At 23.9% G+C, this 18,281-nt stretch overlaps 1 protein-coding gene across 1 annotated transcript; it reads right to left on the reverse strand.

Moving 5' to 3' along the window:
* Positions 1–6,933: 6,933 nt before the first annotated feature.
* LOC145844403 (peroxisome assembly protein 12-A-like) lies at positions 6,934–11,949 on the reverse strand. The gene is made up of 4 exons (XM_082951803.1): positions 11,817–11,949; positions 10,393–10,850; positions 7,772–7,984; positions 6,934–7,374 (listed from the first exon to the last, which is right to left on the reverse strand). Exons 1-4 carry the CDS (start codon positions 11,934–11,936, stop codon positions 7,224–7,226), a joined length of 942 nt encoding a protein of 313 aa, XP_082807929.1. The 5' UTR covers positions 11,937–11,949; the 3' UTR covers positions 6,934–7,223.
* Positions 11,950–18,281: the final 6,332 nt, after the last annotated feature.

The following is an 18,281-nucleotide window of genomic DNA, read 5'->3' on the forward strand; positions in this document are numbered from 1 at the left end:
CTATTTTGTAATTTTAGAATTGTTTGGTTTTAACAGTTGTTTTTTGCAGATCTTAGTGTTTTAAACCTAGTTGGTATAATTTTTTAATTAACTGTTTTATACTTTTTGTGAAATAACTATTTTTATTAATTATGTCGTTTAATAAAATCAAACGACGGTTTTACTATTTAGAAAAAACTCAACTTGGTGACTTACAACTGAAAACTTCTTACTTGATAGTTATAAATTTAAAAGTTATATAAAGTGGGAATTGCTATTTACTTTGTTTATTGATTATATCTTATAAAATACAACTATGTTTCATTATCTACTAAATTATATTTTAATTAAGTGGAAGTTTGTATTAGATCACATTTATTATAACACTATTTTTAATATAGTTTTTTAAATATTGAATTTTTTTATAGTTAAGTATATTAAAAGTGAGGTTTACTCTTCTTTGTTTCAAACTTAAAAATTTGATTAAATACGCGTCAGACTTTTTTTTTATTGGTAGAGTATGAGTTCAAATGCTTAAACTTAGAACTATTCTAATATATTATGTAGTCGTTTCATCTGATTATAAGCCCAGCTGAGTGCAAACCTACAAAGGTTTTGATAAAGGTCAGTCTAGATCAGCGGTTCTTAACCTTTTTTAATGTTTTACCCCTTTTAGAAGGTAGTTTACCCCCATTAACCAAAATACTGTTTAATTAAATTTTAAGAAAATAAAAAGATTTTTTAAACTCTAAGCTTTTTAAACATAAGGTTTGAAAAATTAATTTAAGTAAAAAAAATACTTAAATACGAACTTATAAATTAAAAATAAACATTAGTTTACACAACTTGTAATAAAAAAAATTTACCATCTAAAACAAGGGAATTTACCCCAGGTTAAGAATTGCTGTTTTAGGTTGTTGAAAGTCAGTCTAAACTTTTAAGATTTTTCCCACAAATAACCTTATTTAAGTTGTTATACACACCTACGTGTTATCACTGTATGCATATCTAAAGATTTAAGGTTACAAATAAACTTAGTACTATCTATCAATACATTTTTTTACATCATATTTTAAACATCCAGTAATTATAAAATATGCTAACCTGTTTTTTGTCAGAAAAAAAGTAATCAAGTTGCAAGTTATTAAAGTAACATTTATGTATTAACTGGCTTCAAATATTTAAAAAAATTAAACGTTAAAACAAAAAAAGTTACGAATCAAACTTAAATTTTTCAACAAATATTTAGTATATTTTACAAAGTTAAATTTAAACTTTAAATGCAATAAAAAAACTGTTTAAATTTATCAAGTAAAGTTAGAAAATTTTTATTATTTAAAGCAAAGTAAAACTGGCTGAAAGTTAGTTATTTAGGATGTTATCGTAATAATGTCTTCTCAGTAAAATTTAGCAGCAAACTGTAGCTCAAGATTTAATTACTGTACTAAAGCAGTAAGTTGAGTATGTTAATTTTAATTAATTATAAGAAGAATGCACGTATATAATTTCATTGTTCATCGATATTTTGATGTATTTTTATAGGTTTGTAAATTATCATAAATTTATCTAAATTAGTTTTCGACACCTATCATGTATTTATAATTTGCTACAGAAACAACAATTAAGTTGTAGTATTTAATTTATTATTATTAAATACGATTTTTTTTCTTAAGACAAATAGTTAAAGCATACCGTAAGAAATCTACAGTAATGTATTTAAATAAGGTATACTTGATGAAGCAAAAAAGTACTTTTAAATGAAGTTTTTACATAATATTGTTATGTTTTCAAAAGCTAAATTTTTATAATTCTTGGTAATATTAGTACAATACTGAAAATAAATTCAACTAAAGTATGTAAAAGATAGTTTCAGTAGTATAAAAACGAACTAAATTGCACAGAATTCCTTATTGTATTTATCTTCTGAAGATTTATTTTTTACAGCTTTTTTAATGATTTATATACCATCAAAACTTATATAAGCTTGCATTTCCTGCCTGAAAATAGCTTAGTTCTAATAATTATCTAATACTTTGAGCAAAAACTTACTTAGCTTCTATTCTTTATAAATCCATAAATTAGAGAAGTAAAACGGTGAGCCCGCAACTTAAAATTACAAAAAAAAAACAACTTTTCTCTAAAATTTGAATGTAGAAAACCAAGAATCTAGCGCATTTAGTGCTTTAAAATAAACTGAAAATTTCAATCAACCAAAAAAAACCATGTCACTTGGCGCGAGGCGATTTTTGTTTAAATAAATTTTGATTTCTTAAAAAATATAAAGTTCATGATTAAATAAATAAAAATACTTTAAAAGTTAAAGCAATTCACTACATTTTCAGAGTTATAAAAAAAAAAATTTAGAACAATTGTTTCATAAATAAAACAAATATCTATTTTCTTTTCTTTTTTAGTTAGAAAAATATATTTCAAAAAAAGGTATTTTATTCATGTAATTTTATGTAAATTATGATAACTTTTTAACATGTATGCAACATCTATATAAATATATTTCAAAATCTTTACATTAAGTATGGTAGACTAACAAACTATAGCAAATGATATTGCAAGTATGCCAATTTTGATAAGAAGAAAGCATTCTAGAAAATACTAACAAAAGTATTTTTCGAAAACACCCGATTAAAAAAACTTGAAGATTTTTAGTTGAAAAAGTTTAATTTATCATTAAAACTTTACTATTAGCATCTACTAAACATTTAAAGCCTGTTAAAATACGAGTTGAACTATTGAGTTTGAAACAAATATTTCCAAATCTAAAATTTTACAAAGTTTTGTTTTTAAAATCTATTAGATTTCAATACCTCGCTATATACTTTAGTTCAATTATATTAAAATATGTTTTCATTTTTGTTTTAAACAAGGAACTTTTTGTGCTATTTTTATTTTTGATTTGTTTCGTTATGTATCTTTCTGTATAAGTGGCTTAGGTTTTGATGCCTAGGTCCATCATATGGACACAAAACATGGAATAATAACAATAAACTTGCAATAATAATTGTTTATGTTCATAGCTTAAAATTAATATTTTTCTAAATTGTTTATAAATTTTAACTTTCTCAACAAAAAACTTAATTCAAACAGATTTTAAATGACTAGCCATTTTTACCAGTATTATTTTATTACAGATTTACAATTTGAAAATCCGCTATGCGGTGAAACATTGTAATTGTTTGTCTTTTTAATAATATATTATTAAAACAAGAGTTTAACTTGCCTATTTTTTTTAACAAAGATATTTATTAAAAAATTCATAGAGCAAAATACTTTACAAAAGCCTTTACTAAAAGCCCCACAACTTTTGCTATAGAAGGATTTTTTTAGTTTGGAAAGTCCAATACATAATTTCTTAGACTACATTAATGTTTAATATTGGTAAGTATTTACAAATATTGACTTTTAAGAAAATTCACTTCCTATTTCCAGTAATACGCGATTTAAGGCTCACTGTGAGTAAGTATGTCAAAATTTTACTAAACATATAATTGTAAAACTATAAAATATAGTTGTATAAACTTTACAGTATACTAACAATTCCCACCCGAAAAATAATTTCATTTTCTTAGATAATTTTTACCAGGGTTGCCACAGATCAAGCTAAAAAAATTTTTCTGACTTTTTATTACAAATTTCTTGACTTTTCTAAGCAAACTCTTAATTTAAACTTATTTTTAAAAACATTATCAAACACTTTAAAAAATAAAAAGCTTATATTCAAATAATCAATCTTATATTTTCCCTTGTCATTTAATATAAATATACTGTTATTTATTTTAAAAACTTAAGTTATTCTACAAAATATTACAAACAGTAAACTTAACAACGGTATATACCAGGGGCGTGTTTTGACTGGTTTCCTGTGAACCCCTGAAAAAAAAGTAAAAAGAAAAAACAATTTTTAGAATATCACTAAAAACGTTGTTTATTGACTTTGTTTTGGTTATTTGATAAAATTTGAATAATGAATGTTGAATTTACAACACTGAAAGATTAAAAATTTGCAGTAACAAAAGATGCTCGTTTTTGCCCAGCTGAAATATATTTTAAATAAAATTTTATTTGTGATAATAGGTAAAAGTTTTAAAGTAGCATTTTTTTCTAGGAAACTTTTTACTATGATGCTCTTAGTTCCCATTATAAATATAGTTATTACTTAATGTAAATAAATTTAGATTAAGTATTGTTTTTGAACAAGTAAGTACAACTTTACTTAAAAAATGTTCAATATTATCACTAAAGTTTTATTTTGCTTAGTTTTTTGTATATAATAAAGTTGTGTGAAGCTTTTAAGTTATGTTGTTATATAATAATGTTGTGTTTGTACTCAAGCATTTATACTATTTGTTTATGTGTCAAACAACTGAGTTTAAACCTTGAAAAGTTCAATTCATAGAGTTTTCAAAATCATCTTTAGACAACTACACCACCTGGCAATTTTTTCTTTTATCATTTAATGGTATTTTAATATTTTTATTTAAGTTGTTTTAATTTTGTATTTCGGTTGGCAACAAAGTTAATTCTTGATTTTTTTAAATTTTCAACTCAAACAGCTTTCAAAACCATCATTAGAATCCCTGCACCATCAGGTAAACATTTAAATATAATTTAAAGATATTTTAATTTAACTGTACAAGTCTAAGTATTTATTTTTGTGAAATTTTAATCTTTATAGATTATATAACTTGATATTTTTTTTTATTATAAGTAGATATATAAATGTAAAGAGTTTAAAATTTAAAAGAAAAATTTGTAAGAACTCCATCTATACTAACATTTAAATCAAAATTCTTTTTAAGTTTTATTTAAATGTTATGAACTTACAAACTGCATATCAAAATTCAAATATGTTATTTAAAACAAAAGTATTACAGACATAACTAACTTACTCTATAAAAAATTAACTTTTTAATCAGGAAACAATATTATAGAATAATTAAAACTAGAATAATTTTTTATAAAGATATTTTAAATTAATTGTATAAGTCTAAACTTTTTTTTTAGTGGTTCACAGATTTCAATTTTTATAGATTAAATTACTTGAAAAAATAAATTATTTTAAATAGATATATAAATGTACAGAGTTTAAAATTTAAAAGAAAAATTTATAAGAACTCCATCTATATTAACATTTAGTTCCAAATTCAAATTCTCTTTATAAAACTTTATTCTAGTTTTAAATATTTTATAATAGTTTGCTGATAAAAAAGTAATTTTTTATAGAGTAAGTTAGTTATTTCTGTAATAGTTTTGTTTTAAATAACAGATTTGAATTTTTATGTACAATTTCGAAGTTCATAACTTTTTTCTGGTTCTTTTAGTTTTAATTTATCTAATTGAAAAATACAGTATAGTAAATAAAAAAAATAACATTTTTCTAATATTACTTTTTTTTTCTAAGCAGAAAAAAAGAATTTTTTACACAGAGTTTATCGGCTAAATGTTGCGTACTTAACTGGCAGTGCATACCGAAGAAATGCGTACTTAAGCGGCAAATTAAGAACAAAAAAATGTGAACCCCCTTTAAAAAAGTCTAGACACGCCCCTGGTATATACCTGTTTTATATATACCTGTTTTATAACTTATTTCTCATATTTAAACAATTTTGAAAAAAATATAAAGAGGTAAAGTAAAAACATATACTTGTTACATAAAACACTAAACTTAGTGCTTAATTATAAAGAACTTAATTATTTAAACTAAAAACACTTAGACTCTAAAATTCTGCAAGATAAACTTTTGTGTATATATCACAATTTCACTATGGAAGTGTCCATGTCACAGATCATCAAAACTAAAAGCATACAAAAACGGCTTGTTCAATTAGGGTATCTGTTCAATATATTAATAGCCATAACTTTGCAGTTTTATAAAGGATATTTTACTAATTTTTACCAGATGAAGGCATTGAAAAATAAGTAGTTTTGTAAACTTCTAGGAAAATTTTGCAACTTTAGAGGATTTTTAATTATTTTTTTAACGTTTGAAGACTTTGGAAAACAAGAAATTTTAAACATTATAAATTTAAACAGACAAAATCTGACGTTTTTTCAAATTTTCTGATATTTGTCAATTTTTTAGTTTTTCCTAACTTCTCCTGACCTTGTGGCAACCCTTTACTACCACTGCTACTCCTAACCCTCAGCCTTGGTCGGTAAGCGGTTCTCGGGTGGGAAATTGTGCAGGTGGGAAATGATCGCGGGCTGTAACTGATCGGTTCCCGACTCCCTAGCTTTACATTAATCAGCATAATAAAAATTTCTCAAAAATAAATTTGAAAGTAATGATTAGGTTTGAAAATGCTAGTCAAAACTTGAAAGCAAAATTTTTTTCTTAAAAATTGTTTAATTCTTTAAATATGTATGTTTTATCAAGTATAAAAGTAACTGGTATACTTTAATATCTAAGACATTCTTAAATAGTAATCTTTGTAGTATCAACTCTACGAAAAAATAAAACAATCTGTGTTTTCAGTATGTATCTTAAGTTTAGTATCAATTTTAAAATAAGAATAACATGATAACTTTAATGATCGGATTTAATTTTTAATTCATTGTACTTTTTTTTACTCTATCCATAATTTTTCAAGAAAATGTTTTAGGAAATAAAAACTGTTTTTTAGAATACTCAATAGTAAATATACTAATAATAAAACTAATATACTTAAGTAAAATCAAAAGCTTTTGTTCAAGCTAAAGTTTTAAGAAAAAGGCTGCTGACATATAGAAATACTAAATATGACGTAATTAAAACAAGACAAAACCTTTTGATTTCTTATATTGTTATAATTATAAATGAAATTTATTATCAAGTTAAAAACAAGACAAAACCTTTTGATTTCTTATATTGTTATAATTACAAATGAAAATTTATTATTCAAAAAACTACAAAAATTGAACTAAATGATTGCACATTTTCTACCAACAATCAGTTACTAAAGGAAATCAATATACTACACATTTTAATATAAAAAGTAAACTTTTTAGATTTAAGATTATAAAGATATAAGATTCATCTAGCAATTAATTAATCTACGATAACTAGCTATAACACCAAAGTGTATACAAGAAATTTTAATATTGCTTCATAAAGATAAACTTATGTACGACAACTGCTTTCAAAAATAGTAGAATAAAATCTTTTTCTAAACGCTGTCAATCTTAAAAGATTAAACTAGTTAATAATTTAAAAAACTCAAAACTTTTGTTTATTATTATATCTTTTATGGTCATTTTTGTTGGTGAACCCTTGTTAAGTTGTCCAAATCTGATAAATAGCCAGTTACAGGACATTTTTTATACTTTTGCACAAAATTGTGAATACAGCTATAGCAAAACACATAACCGGAAGTCAGAAGTGCTGTTTCATTTCTTCTAGTCCTGTAATTTGTTTTATAAAAACCATTAAATTAATTAATCAATACAAGTTAAAAAAATAGATAAAAAATGAAAAAATCTTATGTAAAAATACTTTTTTAGACTAATCATTACATGTAAATTCTAAAAATGCGATTAAGTTCTTGCAACATTTATGTTATACAAAATTCTAAACATTATAAAATGTAAACATAATTAAAATTGTCATTTAACTAATAAATTTTGTATTATTTAGTTTTTTTGTACTAACACATAATTATATGGTTTATAACAAGATAATGTTTGATGAAAAAGACTAAGACTATTGAAAATTTTCTTCAGTATTAAAATAAAAAGTAAAAACTATAAAAGTAGATAAAAAAAATGACTTAAAGACAATTAGGTGTTATAACACACATACATTTTGCAAATAGGACAAGCTCCTTTTTTTGATGCCTCACTAGTATTGGATACGCCCGTACTGATGGGAGGTTTTATTGTCTGTGAATATTTTGATTGGTCGGACATGTCTTGCGAGTACCACCATTTAGAAAAGGTTAGCAAAAACATACCAATATGAGCACCGCTAGTTACTAGAGTTTGCACCGAATTTGATATAAATGTAGAGTTTTGCCTAAATGTTTATAACAAAATATTATGTATGTTAGTGGTGTAAGTTTTAGCTTCAATAGTAATTGATTATAGAAAATTTATTGTACATGTAAGACGCAAAATTATTTATTTTACAATTTTAACAAAATAAACTAATAGTATGTTTGTATTTAAACATAACTATATGGTTTATAACAAGATAATACTTGATGAAAAAGACTATTAAAAAAAATTAAACCATTTTATGGCATACAGTAACATCTCGCATCTATACGCACTCTCGTTTAGTTATGCATTTTAGAATTCTAAAAAATTCTAAAAATAATGTTTTGATAATTTTTTAACATTAAACAAATTTGGTTTATTGTATATTCTTAATTTTAAATATGTTTTAAAATGCTAACTCACTTCTCTATATATCTTTAGACTTTATAACTTATGTTACTTGAATTATTGATAAAAATTTAGTTATACCTTAGTATATCAGAAATTTGTTAACAATAAAAGATTAAATTAAAATTGTGAAAGAAATATGACTGTGATGAATAATGAAAGTATTATGAAATAATGAGAGTTGAAAACACAAATAAATAATACAGCACTCTAGCCCTATATAAGCATCTAAAACGAAATCTAATGAAACTTCCTAACAAATAGTAGCAGTGATACCAAATAAATATAGAACTTACACTAAACACAATTCTCAATTGTTTTATTTTAGTACACATATTACTAATTTTCATTTGACAATTTTTTTTTTGTTTAAGTTCTTAATTTTAAACAAATACTTTATTATAAATTGAATTTGCTACGTAGAATAGAATATAAATGTTAAGTATCAAATAAGTCACATAAAGATAAAATCTACTTATTATTAAAATTAGTAAAATATTTTCAAAAAGTATTATTATTTTATATAATTTCAAATCTTTTTTTTTAATTTTTGTTTAGTTTTATCTTTTCTCTTCATATTTATAAATAAAGTAAATAATTTTTAAAAGTAAGAAAGTCCCCAGTCTGCTTTTAACTAGAAGCAATATCAAAAAAACAGCCATTAAAGTAAGTATATTTAGTACCTCTTGTATCTTTACCATCTCTCGTATCTTTACTCACTTTTTCTGTGGACACAATGTGCGTTAATAAGCGAGAGGTTACTGTACATAAAAAAAAATTACCACACGACCAACAACAACAGCATCCGAGATAACCTACGAACGATTTTGTCCTTATTAGGACTTATCAGGCAGGCATAGTCGCGTGAAAACACTGTTGAGATAAGGTCGTAGGTTGTCTCAGATGATGTTGTTGGTCGTGAGGAGAAGTTCTTTTCTTTTTATTGATGGCGTAAAACATCCCAATTCTACATACAATGGCCGAAATAAATACGGGTAATTGAAAAAAAGAAATGATAGCAAGAGTTTTGAAAAAGCACCATTGGAAAGAATATTTACAAGTCATTTTGTAATGAATTTCACTTTTCACAAGTTAAACTTTAAAAATCATATAAATTTTATTGTATAAGTTGTACTCAATCTAAATAAAGAATTGATTATTAGGTTTATTGATAAATTGTTTTTAAAACATAATACAAAATAGAACTTTCTTAAAGCAAAAAAAAAACAAGTTACTCTTAGTTTATTTGATAAAAAATTGTTATAAAGTAATACTATACAAAATACGTATTCTCTTTTATAATTATACAATTTGAAAACAATAACAAACACATTTATTTAAAGACAAGATTAAATAAACATTTTTAATTAAAATAGTGTGATTAAGGTTTTAAAAAAACATAAAACTTAGAAAAGTTTTTTTAAATTAAAAAATAATTTTCAGAGTAAAATGATTTAGTCAAAGGTTTTAAATCAATAAATAGCTTAAATAGGCCTGAAAGAATTGCAACCCTGATTGTAGTAATATAACTTACTTTTTATTCGTTTTCTTAAATAAAATAACTTCACAGTAATACTAACATACTTTTAACTAAATTTACATTATAAATCTTACATACCTTTCTGTTTCTGCAATTTTGTAACAACGTTAAGGTATTTTGAATAATGCTTACAGACAAATGAAACAATTTAGTACTTTTTTTCAATTGTTTGAATTAAATCAAACAACATCATCAGTTGAATAAAATTAAAATAATATTTAATTCAACTAATGACCTCGTTTGATTTATTTCAAACGAGTGAAACATTGTTTGTTAATAAAACTAAAAAAACTTGAGTTGACTATTCTCCTAATCATTAAGTTGAGAAAATTATTGTGATTTATAAAGTAAAAAGTATACTTTTTTTAATTAAAAAGAGTTTAAGTTAAAAAGCTTTTGTAAAGCAATACAGGCTTTATTTTATTGTTTAAATCATAACTTTAAAAATCATAAACTTAACTACCTATGCTAATTTTTAGGTATATAAGTATACTCACTTGTTTGTAAATGGATTAACTCGCTCCAAATGTATAGAAAGCAGTTTGTAAAACAGTGATATAAAGTTTGTGCCTCCAGTTGAATAGGATAAATAGAAATATAATTTCAATACATTATATAAAGTGTGAATGTAAGGATAAATTTTCAGAAGAAACTTGTCCCATATTCTTTTTCTGTTTTCTGTACTATATGAGCTTTCAACTAAGATTTTATGATAATTTTGAATCTTTGTTTTAACATAGGGTATAACAGTTAAAGCTGAAACTGAAAACATTTTACTTTTAGAACTCAGGTTGTTGAAAGGTTTTTGCCTTATTAAACCATAATAAAACTCAGCTAAAGAAGCTGAATGCATTGTTAAGAAGTAGCATTGTATTCCAGTTGTTGTAAGTAGAAACAACTCATCAAAATAGGTAAAAATATTAGAAAACTTCTCTGGGTTTTGTTCAGCTAAGACCTGTCATTGTTATTTTAATTACGATCAACTTGAGTTAAAATTGATCACAAGTAAATAGTAAAAAAATCAGGTAAATTAAAATTAAAAAAATAAGTTTAAAAAACTTGTATTTTTTTTAAACCAAAAAACAATTTATTTATTACAACAATCGAAAAAATAAAATTTTATAGCATTAAAAATGAATAGCCCATCTGTATTTTTAAGTAATAAGTATTTTTATTAGATAACTTTTAGCATAACGTTTGGTTATGTTTTCTTAAAACATATAACTAAATCAGAATTTTAAAAATTCACTTAATCAAAAAAAAAGCTAATTTTAAGTTAGTAAAAGTATTTTAATGTTTAAGTCTTACAACTAAATCCCAAATTTTTGTTCTAGTTGATTTAATTAATACTATACCTTTTATTATAAAGTACTAAAACTTTGTTTTTATTGTAATTTTTAATTATATACTTCATAATATCTTAAACACTTTTCATAAATTCTTAAGCTACAAATTTTTGTAAAAATTTTGTTCTTTGAAAAGGACACACTAATTTAGTTGAAAACAGATTGTATAAAATAAATATATAAATAGATGACTATTTTCTATTACTTTATTTTAAGAACCAACATGTATTTAAAACTAGTATTTAGCTTTCACTAGTATAAACTCTAAAACTTTATTAGTCTTGGGTAAAATAAAAACAAAAGTCCTAAGTACACTTTTTAGTTTTGCTTTAAAAATTGAACTTTTAACTTAATGAACTGATTTTATTTGGTATATTGAAATAATAGCTTAAATGCTAACTTTTATATGTATTTTTACTATTAAATTTTCGTTTGCATTTATATACTAACTTCATTTAACTTTTAATACTTTCTGTTTATATATTTAATTATTTAAGAAATGTAAAAGTTAAATTTAAAAATTGTTGTTGGAAAGTAGAATGTATAGTAATGCAAAAATAAAAAAAGACAATTACCTTAACAATATGTTTACAAGCAGGCTCAATGGATTGATGAAGGCTTTCCTGAGCAAACATTTCAAATATGTTTGGAAGGTTTCTTCTGTTATGCAAAGCTGTATCAAAGGCACTTGACATTTTAGTATTAACTTGTATTCTAAAACAAATTAGTGTTAAACAAAATTAAGGCCATAGGGGGGGGGGGTCCGACTTTTTTTTTACAAAAAATAACTTTGGATTTTATATGAAAGCTTTAAATACAAACTACAAGCCTGTTTTTATAGAATTCAAAAATATAATTTAACTTTTAAGATATTTTATTTTTTCTAAAAAGTTTCCGATACAAATGTATGGACCGCAAATTTTTCGGGGTCAATTTTCTCGGAAATTTAAAAATTCACTAAAAACCTATCTCCTCCTTCATTTTTTGACCTAGAGACTTCAAATTTTTAGGAAATGTTCCTTTTAATATTTTGAAGAATCTGAATGTTGGAATTTTTGAAATTTTGAAAAATAAAAATTTTATCCACAAAAAACTAAAAAAAGGGTAGTTTTTTGACAATAATTTTTTTTTTACTCAAAATTAAAAAAATTCCTACAATAGATCTCTTTAAAGTTTAATGATACACATTCTGTAAAAATTTGAGAAAGTTTACTCAAAAAATGAAGGAGGAGATAGATTTTTAGTGAAATAGTCTTTTTTCGCATTTTTAGTTTTCGCCTTCCATAAGGAACCTATTGAACGCCCTTTCTTTGATTGCTTATATCTCAAAAGTTACTTTGAGTTTTTTTAAGCGGTTAAAAGTGTCTGATAGCTCAGATTAAATTCTACAAAATAAGATCAAGTTGTAAAAAACAAAGTGGACCCCCCCCCTATGGTCTTAAAGTTTTTTAAATAGTAAATTATTAAATAGTTGTAATAAAATTCTTAAGGTAATCACTACTTACAGAAATATCTTTTGTAATGAAACAAACTTGTATTTTTAGTTTTTAATACTATTTTATTTTTTAGTTTTATCTTATTTTGGTAATGACACATGTCATGTTTAAACTGGTCAATATATTTTAGCAAAATAAAAAGAAAAATTTTAAGTTAAGCTAACACTTTCACTGAGTTATGGCAGTGACACTGCCAGTGTTTGCAATCATCAGGGCGAAAATATTTATAGACAAAAACAATAGAAAAACTTCTTAGAAATTTTAAAATAGTCAATTATACTTTTGATGTTTTATGAGGTTTTATATACTTTTTTGTTTTTTTGATAAATTAAGGTGAGTAATTTATTTATTAATGCCTTTTAGAGATTAATCCTTATGTCACAATTAATAAACAAAGAAAAAATAAAACTAAAGTTAGTTTTCAGTTTAGTTTTTATGTTTTGATTGTGAAAGTAATAAATCTTGGAAAATTAAGGTTATTCTAATTTTTGTCAAGACTTAATTTGCTTAAATTATTTTTTGTCGTTTTAATTTCTTAGTGTTATTAAATATTAAGGTCAATAGCTAAAAAAGTAAGCCTATGGATATTAACTAATTCATAATAAGTGATTATAAAGTTTTGAAAGACGAAGAATATTTCTAATCCTACTTATTAAAAAGTTAAAAGTTAAAACAAATATTTATAAATTGATCAAACATTAAGCATTTGAATGTGCTTTTTATGAGTGACTATAAAATTATTAAATTAAACTTGTATTCACAATCTAAGTTGTTACTAAGTTTCAAGTGACAATAAAGTTTTTAAGTTAAAAGAATATTTGTAATCTAAGTTTGATCTAGAGCTAATCAGTTACAAGTTGGATTATCAGTTTGACAATAATCTTTAAAATGAGTGCGTTGGGTAAACATTTGTGTTAGCTGTAACAGGATATCAACTGCATTTGGCGACTTTTTTGATTTAATAAAAAGTTTTGAGAAAAACCTTGTTCTATTAAGTGTTCAAGAGAAATCTTGCAAAGTCAAGTGTTTTACTGATGCAATGTTGCATTCACATACTACAGCCATATATAAATACTCATAAGTTGGAGCAGAGATTCTTTCTAGCCACAGCTTGCTGCAGTAAACATGTAATTCCAGAATAGACATTTATGTTGTTTTAATGTTTTATGTATAATTTTATGTTTAAGATTTTTTTCTTCTCATAAATATTTTTATAATTTTTTTTTAAAGCAGTTTATTCTAATCAAAACATTCTCAAAGTATATTTTATTTAAATTTAAATTGTGTTTAAAAGTTTTAATAACATAATAGCCTAAGCATAAAGTTTTTATATATATTTTACATGGTTCTTTATAGTTGTTAGTGTTTGCAATTGTTCTTTGATATAAGATTTATTCATTCATGTCATACCTAGTTTTATATAGAGTAGCCCTAAGTACTATCAAAAAGCAGTATTAGTTAAGTAATTGATATTTATTTGTTATGATTAATAGTATGGTATAAAACATACTATAACCTACAAACATACATACTATATATTGAGTACAGGGTTGCCACTCTTTGAGCCAAAAAATCTTCCCTGAGTGACCAAAAATTTCCCTGAGTAACCTTAAATTTCCCTGAGTTTCCCTGAGTATTTTTCAAATCTTAAAAAAAAAATTTCTCTTCTAACACAAATTATTAATACCTCATTCTCATTTTTCTTCTTTAATAATAAAAGGAATGTTGTATGTGTATGCTTCTGCATTAAATTTATGAAAAAAACTGTTTTCAAAAACTCAATCTTAAAAGGTTTAAACCAATTAAAAATTAAAAACTAAATTTTTGCACAACTTTGTGTAAACTTGTTAGTTAACTTTCTACATAAAAGAAAAACTAAAAATAAAAAGTTTATTAGAACTTTTCAATGAATAGTTAACAACAACTTTCATTTCTCTAAACTGTTTGATTTTACTAAAGTAAATATAAATTTAAAACTTAAAAAAACTACAATGTTAATACTAAGAATATTGAAGAACTAGCCGCAAGGCTAAAAAAATTCTAAATAACCACTTAAATAATAAAAATTACTACTTTTGAACAAAATATTGAAACTGGATTAACTAAACCTCATTCTAGATCTAGAAAAAAATTTCCCTGAGATTTTCAAAAACTTCCCTGAAATTTAGAGAAAAAATCAAAACTTCCCTGAGTTTCCCTGACTTAAAAGAAAAATGCCAAAATTCCCTGAGATTCCCTGAGTTCCCTGAGTTCCCTGAGTGTGTGGCAACCCTGTGAGTAAAGTAACCCACAAACTCTGTGTGATTAAAAAACTGTTTATAGAAAAATGAAGCCTGGTGAGGACGACTGGTGGAGTGACACTTGCCAAGTACAAAATTCTCCATCGGCAGACCTGCTGACCAGACAAAAGTAGTAATATTTTAAATCTCATACGTAGTTTGTTGTAAAATAAGAGAATTAGTATTGATAGTTAGTCTTTTGATTTTGGGTAAATGTTTAGTAATCAACGTTTCTTACTTTCAATAACTTTAGTCTACTTTTTAACATAAAAATCTATCTAAAATTCTCCACTTTGCAACAATAAACTTTATAAGTTTTTGTGGATACAGATTTTGTATAGTGTTTTTTTTTAATTTTTTAAAAGAAAAATAGAGCATAAATGTAGCACTATTCAAAATAAAGTCTATCATGCTAAGCTTCAAAGGTTTTGGACAGATTTTAGAAAAGTTATCAATATGTTAGACCAGTACCTTTTTAATTTTTTATGTTATCTTGTATTTAGTTGGTTTGGTGGTTGCTTTACATCTATTTCTAGTTATCCAAAGTAGCAAATGGTATTTAAACACTGTTTAATTTAAAAACATGCAAAATTTTATATCTTTAAGTAAAGAAAATTAATGAAAAATTAGTAAAACCTTAAATTATTATTATCTATCAAAAGAATTGTGAAAGATACAATGTTATCTTTATAGTTGTTGAAATGGTACCTTCATTTAAGTGAACATTCAAGTGACAAAACAGTGATTCAAAAATACTTTAGCCAATTAACATCTCAATATTAATATAAGTACTAAATAAGTTTTTAAAAATTGTCAATATTTATAAAACAATCAATTTTTTCAAGCTTACACTTTGTTTTTTTTTTAATCTCATGCTTTCCACAACTTGTAGTTATGTGTTTAGATTTTAATATTGAAGTTTGCAAAGAATTTATTTTGGTTGAAATATATACACTTTAGTTTTGGTTAGTTTATTGTAATGTAATAAGTGAAACATGATGTAATCTACTTGCTTGAAGTTTATCATTGTAGAAAGAAGAATGTATTAGTTAATTTAGACTAATGATTTTCTATCATAAAAAGAATAGATGAGATTTTATTCTTAAGCAAAACATTTAAAATAAGTACAAAAAACTTACAGCTTTGGGACATTCCCTTTTTCAAAAGCAGTAAATTAAGATTAAGTATACAGCAGTAGTAGCAGGAACTGGTGGTTTTTAATTTTGAATCAAAAAGCGGTGTGCTTTTATACTGTCATTACTTTAATAAGAAAGCTATTTTACTTTCTAAAAAAATTCAAAACTGTCAAAATTGATTGTTTTCTTTTTTTTAGAACTGCCATTTATTAATCAAAAAAGTATTGTATAATCTGAATTTAGCTAGTATACTTTAAAGTTAGTGTGAACTGACCTCTAAACTGAAAAACAACTAATTCAGAAAAAATTAAGCTATTTTTTCTTTTGGATTTAATAATGAAAAATTATTTTTTTATAATTCTTAAAATGTTTGGGTAAGTGGGTAAGGTAATGGATAAGGGTATAAGTTAATAAAATATCAAAAAAGGCAAAAAATAATGCTGACAGAGCTTCTTTTTCTTTTCAGCTTAGACTGAAAGTATACTTCCCTCTAAATTTAGGCATAACCTTTAACTAAAATAGTTTTAACTAAAATTTAAAATAGCAGCAAGACTACTTGAAAATTTATAAATTATTAGATGATTTTATACAATTTTAATTATAGACAGTTTGCTTTTTTGTTGATTTAAATGAGATTGTTTTTTTTATATATAGATATATTTTATAAATTGACGGAATGGAAGGAAATTTCGAATTTTCGATATTTAGTTCAATTAAAGCTAAACTACTCAAGCTCTATTTTGAGTGTATAATAAGAGAAAAATAAAACAGCGTTTATTATTTCAATGTTATCTATATAAACATATACTTATTTTGTTCTTCTTTTTTTGAACTTAATTAAATTTTTACAAGATATATTAGAAATGATATAAATTATTGAATCTTGGAACAATCTCTTAAAAAACTTTTTTTTTACTTTATCCCTCGTATTACAAAATTAAATAGAAAAGCTTATTTTAATTATATTAGGTTATTCTAAGTAAATTCCTACGAACATAAAAATTTCTAAATACTAGGTCTTAGTTTTCTAAAAATCAAAACCGTCGATAATTATTCAGTAAAATTTTGTTATTTATACTTAAGCAAGTTTTAAAAAGTATGTTTACATTAGAGGTGAAGCTTTAGAACCGTAGTAACGGAATATGACTACATTAATTAACAAATAACATACTTTTAAATATTAAGATGGACAAACTTGATTTAATTAATAAATAAAGGACAACACAAAACTATAGGAGTTGTGCTTTAATTATTTTTAAATATACATCAGAAAAAAAAAGTTAAGGTTGCCGTAAGTAGTTTTAAAATTTGAAAAAAAATTATAACCTATTATTTTTAAACAATCATTTTTTCTACTAATTAGTCTAAAATATAGTAAAATCCAAAACAACCTTTTATTAAAAATTTTTAGAGATATTTTTGTGATTCACTATATTCTAAAAATTGTTGTGTTTGTTCTTTTACTTTTGTACTAGTTATACTTTTTTTGTATTTTATATGTGTTCAAGTTACTGTATAATCACAAGCTTTTAATCTAGGAATAGGAAAAGTTCGGACTACGGCCCACAGACCGTATTCATTTTTCAAGAAAATTCTCTTGCTTAAAAATGTTGTTTCGATATGTTTCATAGCTTAAAAATGTTTTTCAATGTATAAAATAAATATTTTTAAGAACAATTAATATGAAGTTTGCTCTTTTTTTTTTGTTAGACACATTATAAATTAAAATTTGATAACTATTTTATAGCGATAATACTTTAAATAGTATTGTTATTATCATTATTACTATTGTTATTATAATTTATTGAACGACATAAAAGACGCTTAAAATAATTGGTTTTAAGACCTGGAGTACAAAAAAACCTTTCAATTATCAAATCCTACATCACGGATACCTTTTAATGTCTTGTATTTTACTTCTACAGTACTTTTTTTGGTACACGGTCAGTTAACTTATTTTTTAATTTATCAGGTCAGCTAAATACTTTTTTTTGGTGAAACTGACCCACTTACTAGTAAAGTCGTTTACCCCGACTTTGAACTATAGTTAAGTTTAGTTAGCTAAGAAATGCAAGTTTCACAATTCAAATTTTATCTCCTTAACCTTATTTAGCAATACAGCCTACTTA

The sequence above is a fragment of the Thalia democratica genome, chromosome 1 (genome assembly GCF_965202585.1).
Source record: "Thalia democratica chromosome 1, ktThaDemo2.hap1.1, whole genome shotgun sequence".
Classification (NCBI taxonomy): Eukaryota; Metazoa; Chordata; class Thaliacea; order Salpida; family Salpidae; genus Thalia; species Thalia democratica.

Bases quoted from the DNA above. Each gene is read 5' to 3' on its own strand.
- LOC145844403 (XM_082951803.1), bottom strand. From the start codon at position 11,936: ATGTCAAGTGCCTTTGATACAGCTTTGCATAACAGAAGAAACCTTCCA. The intron at 10,851-11,816 runs GTAATTGTCTTT...TAACAATGACAG, and splicing joins CTTGTAAACATATTGTTAAG to GTCTTAGCTGAACAAAACCC. The intron at 7,375-7,771 runs GTATGTGTGTTA...AACAAATTACAG, and splicing joins GCTTGTCCTATTTGCAAAAT to GACTAGAAGAAATGAAACAG.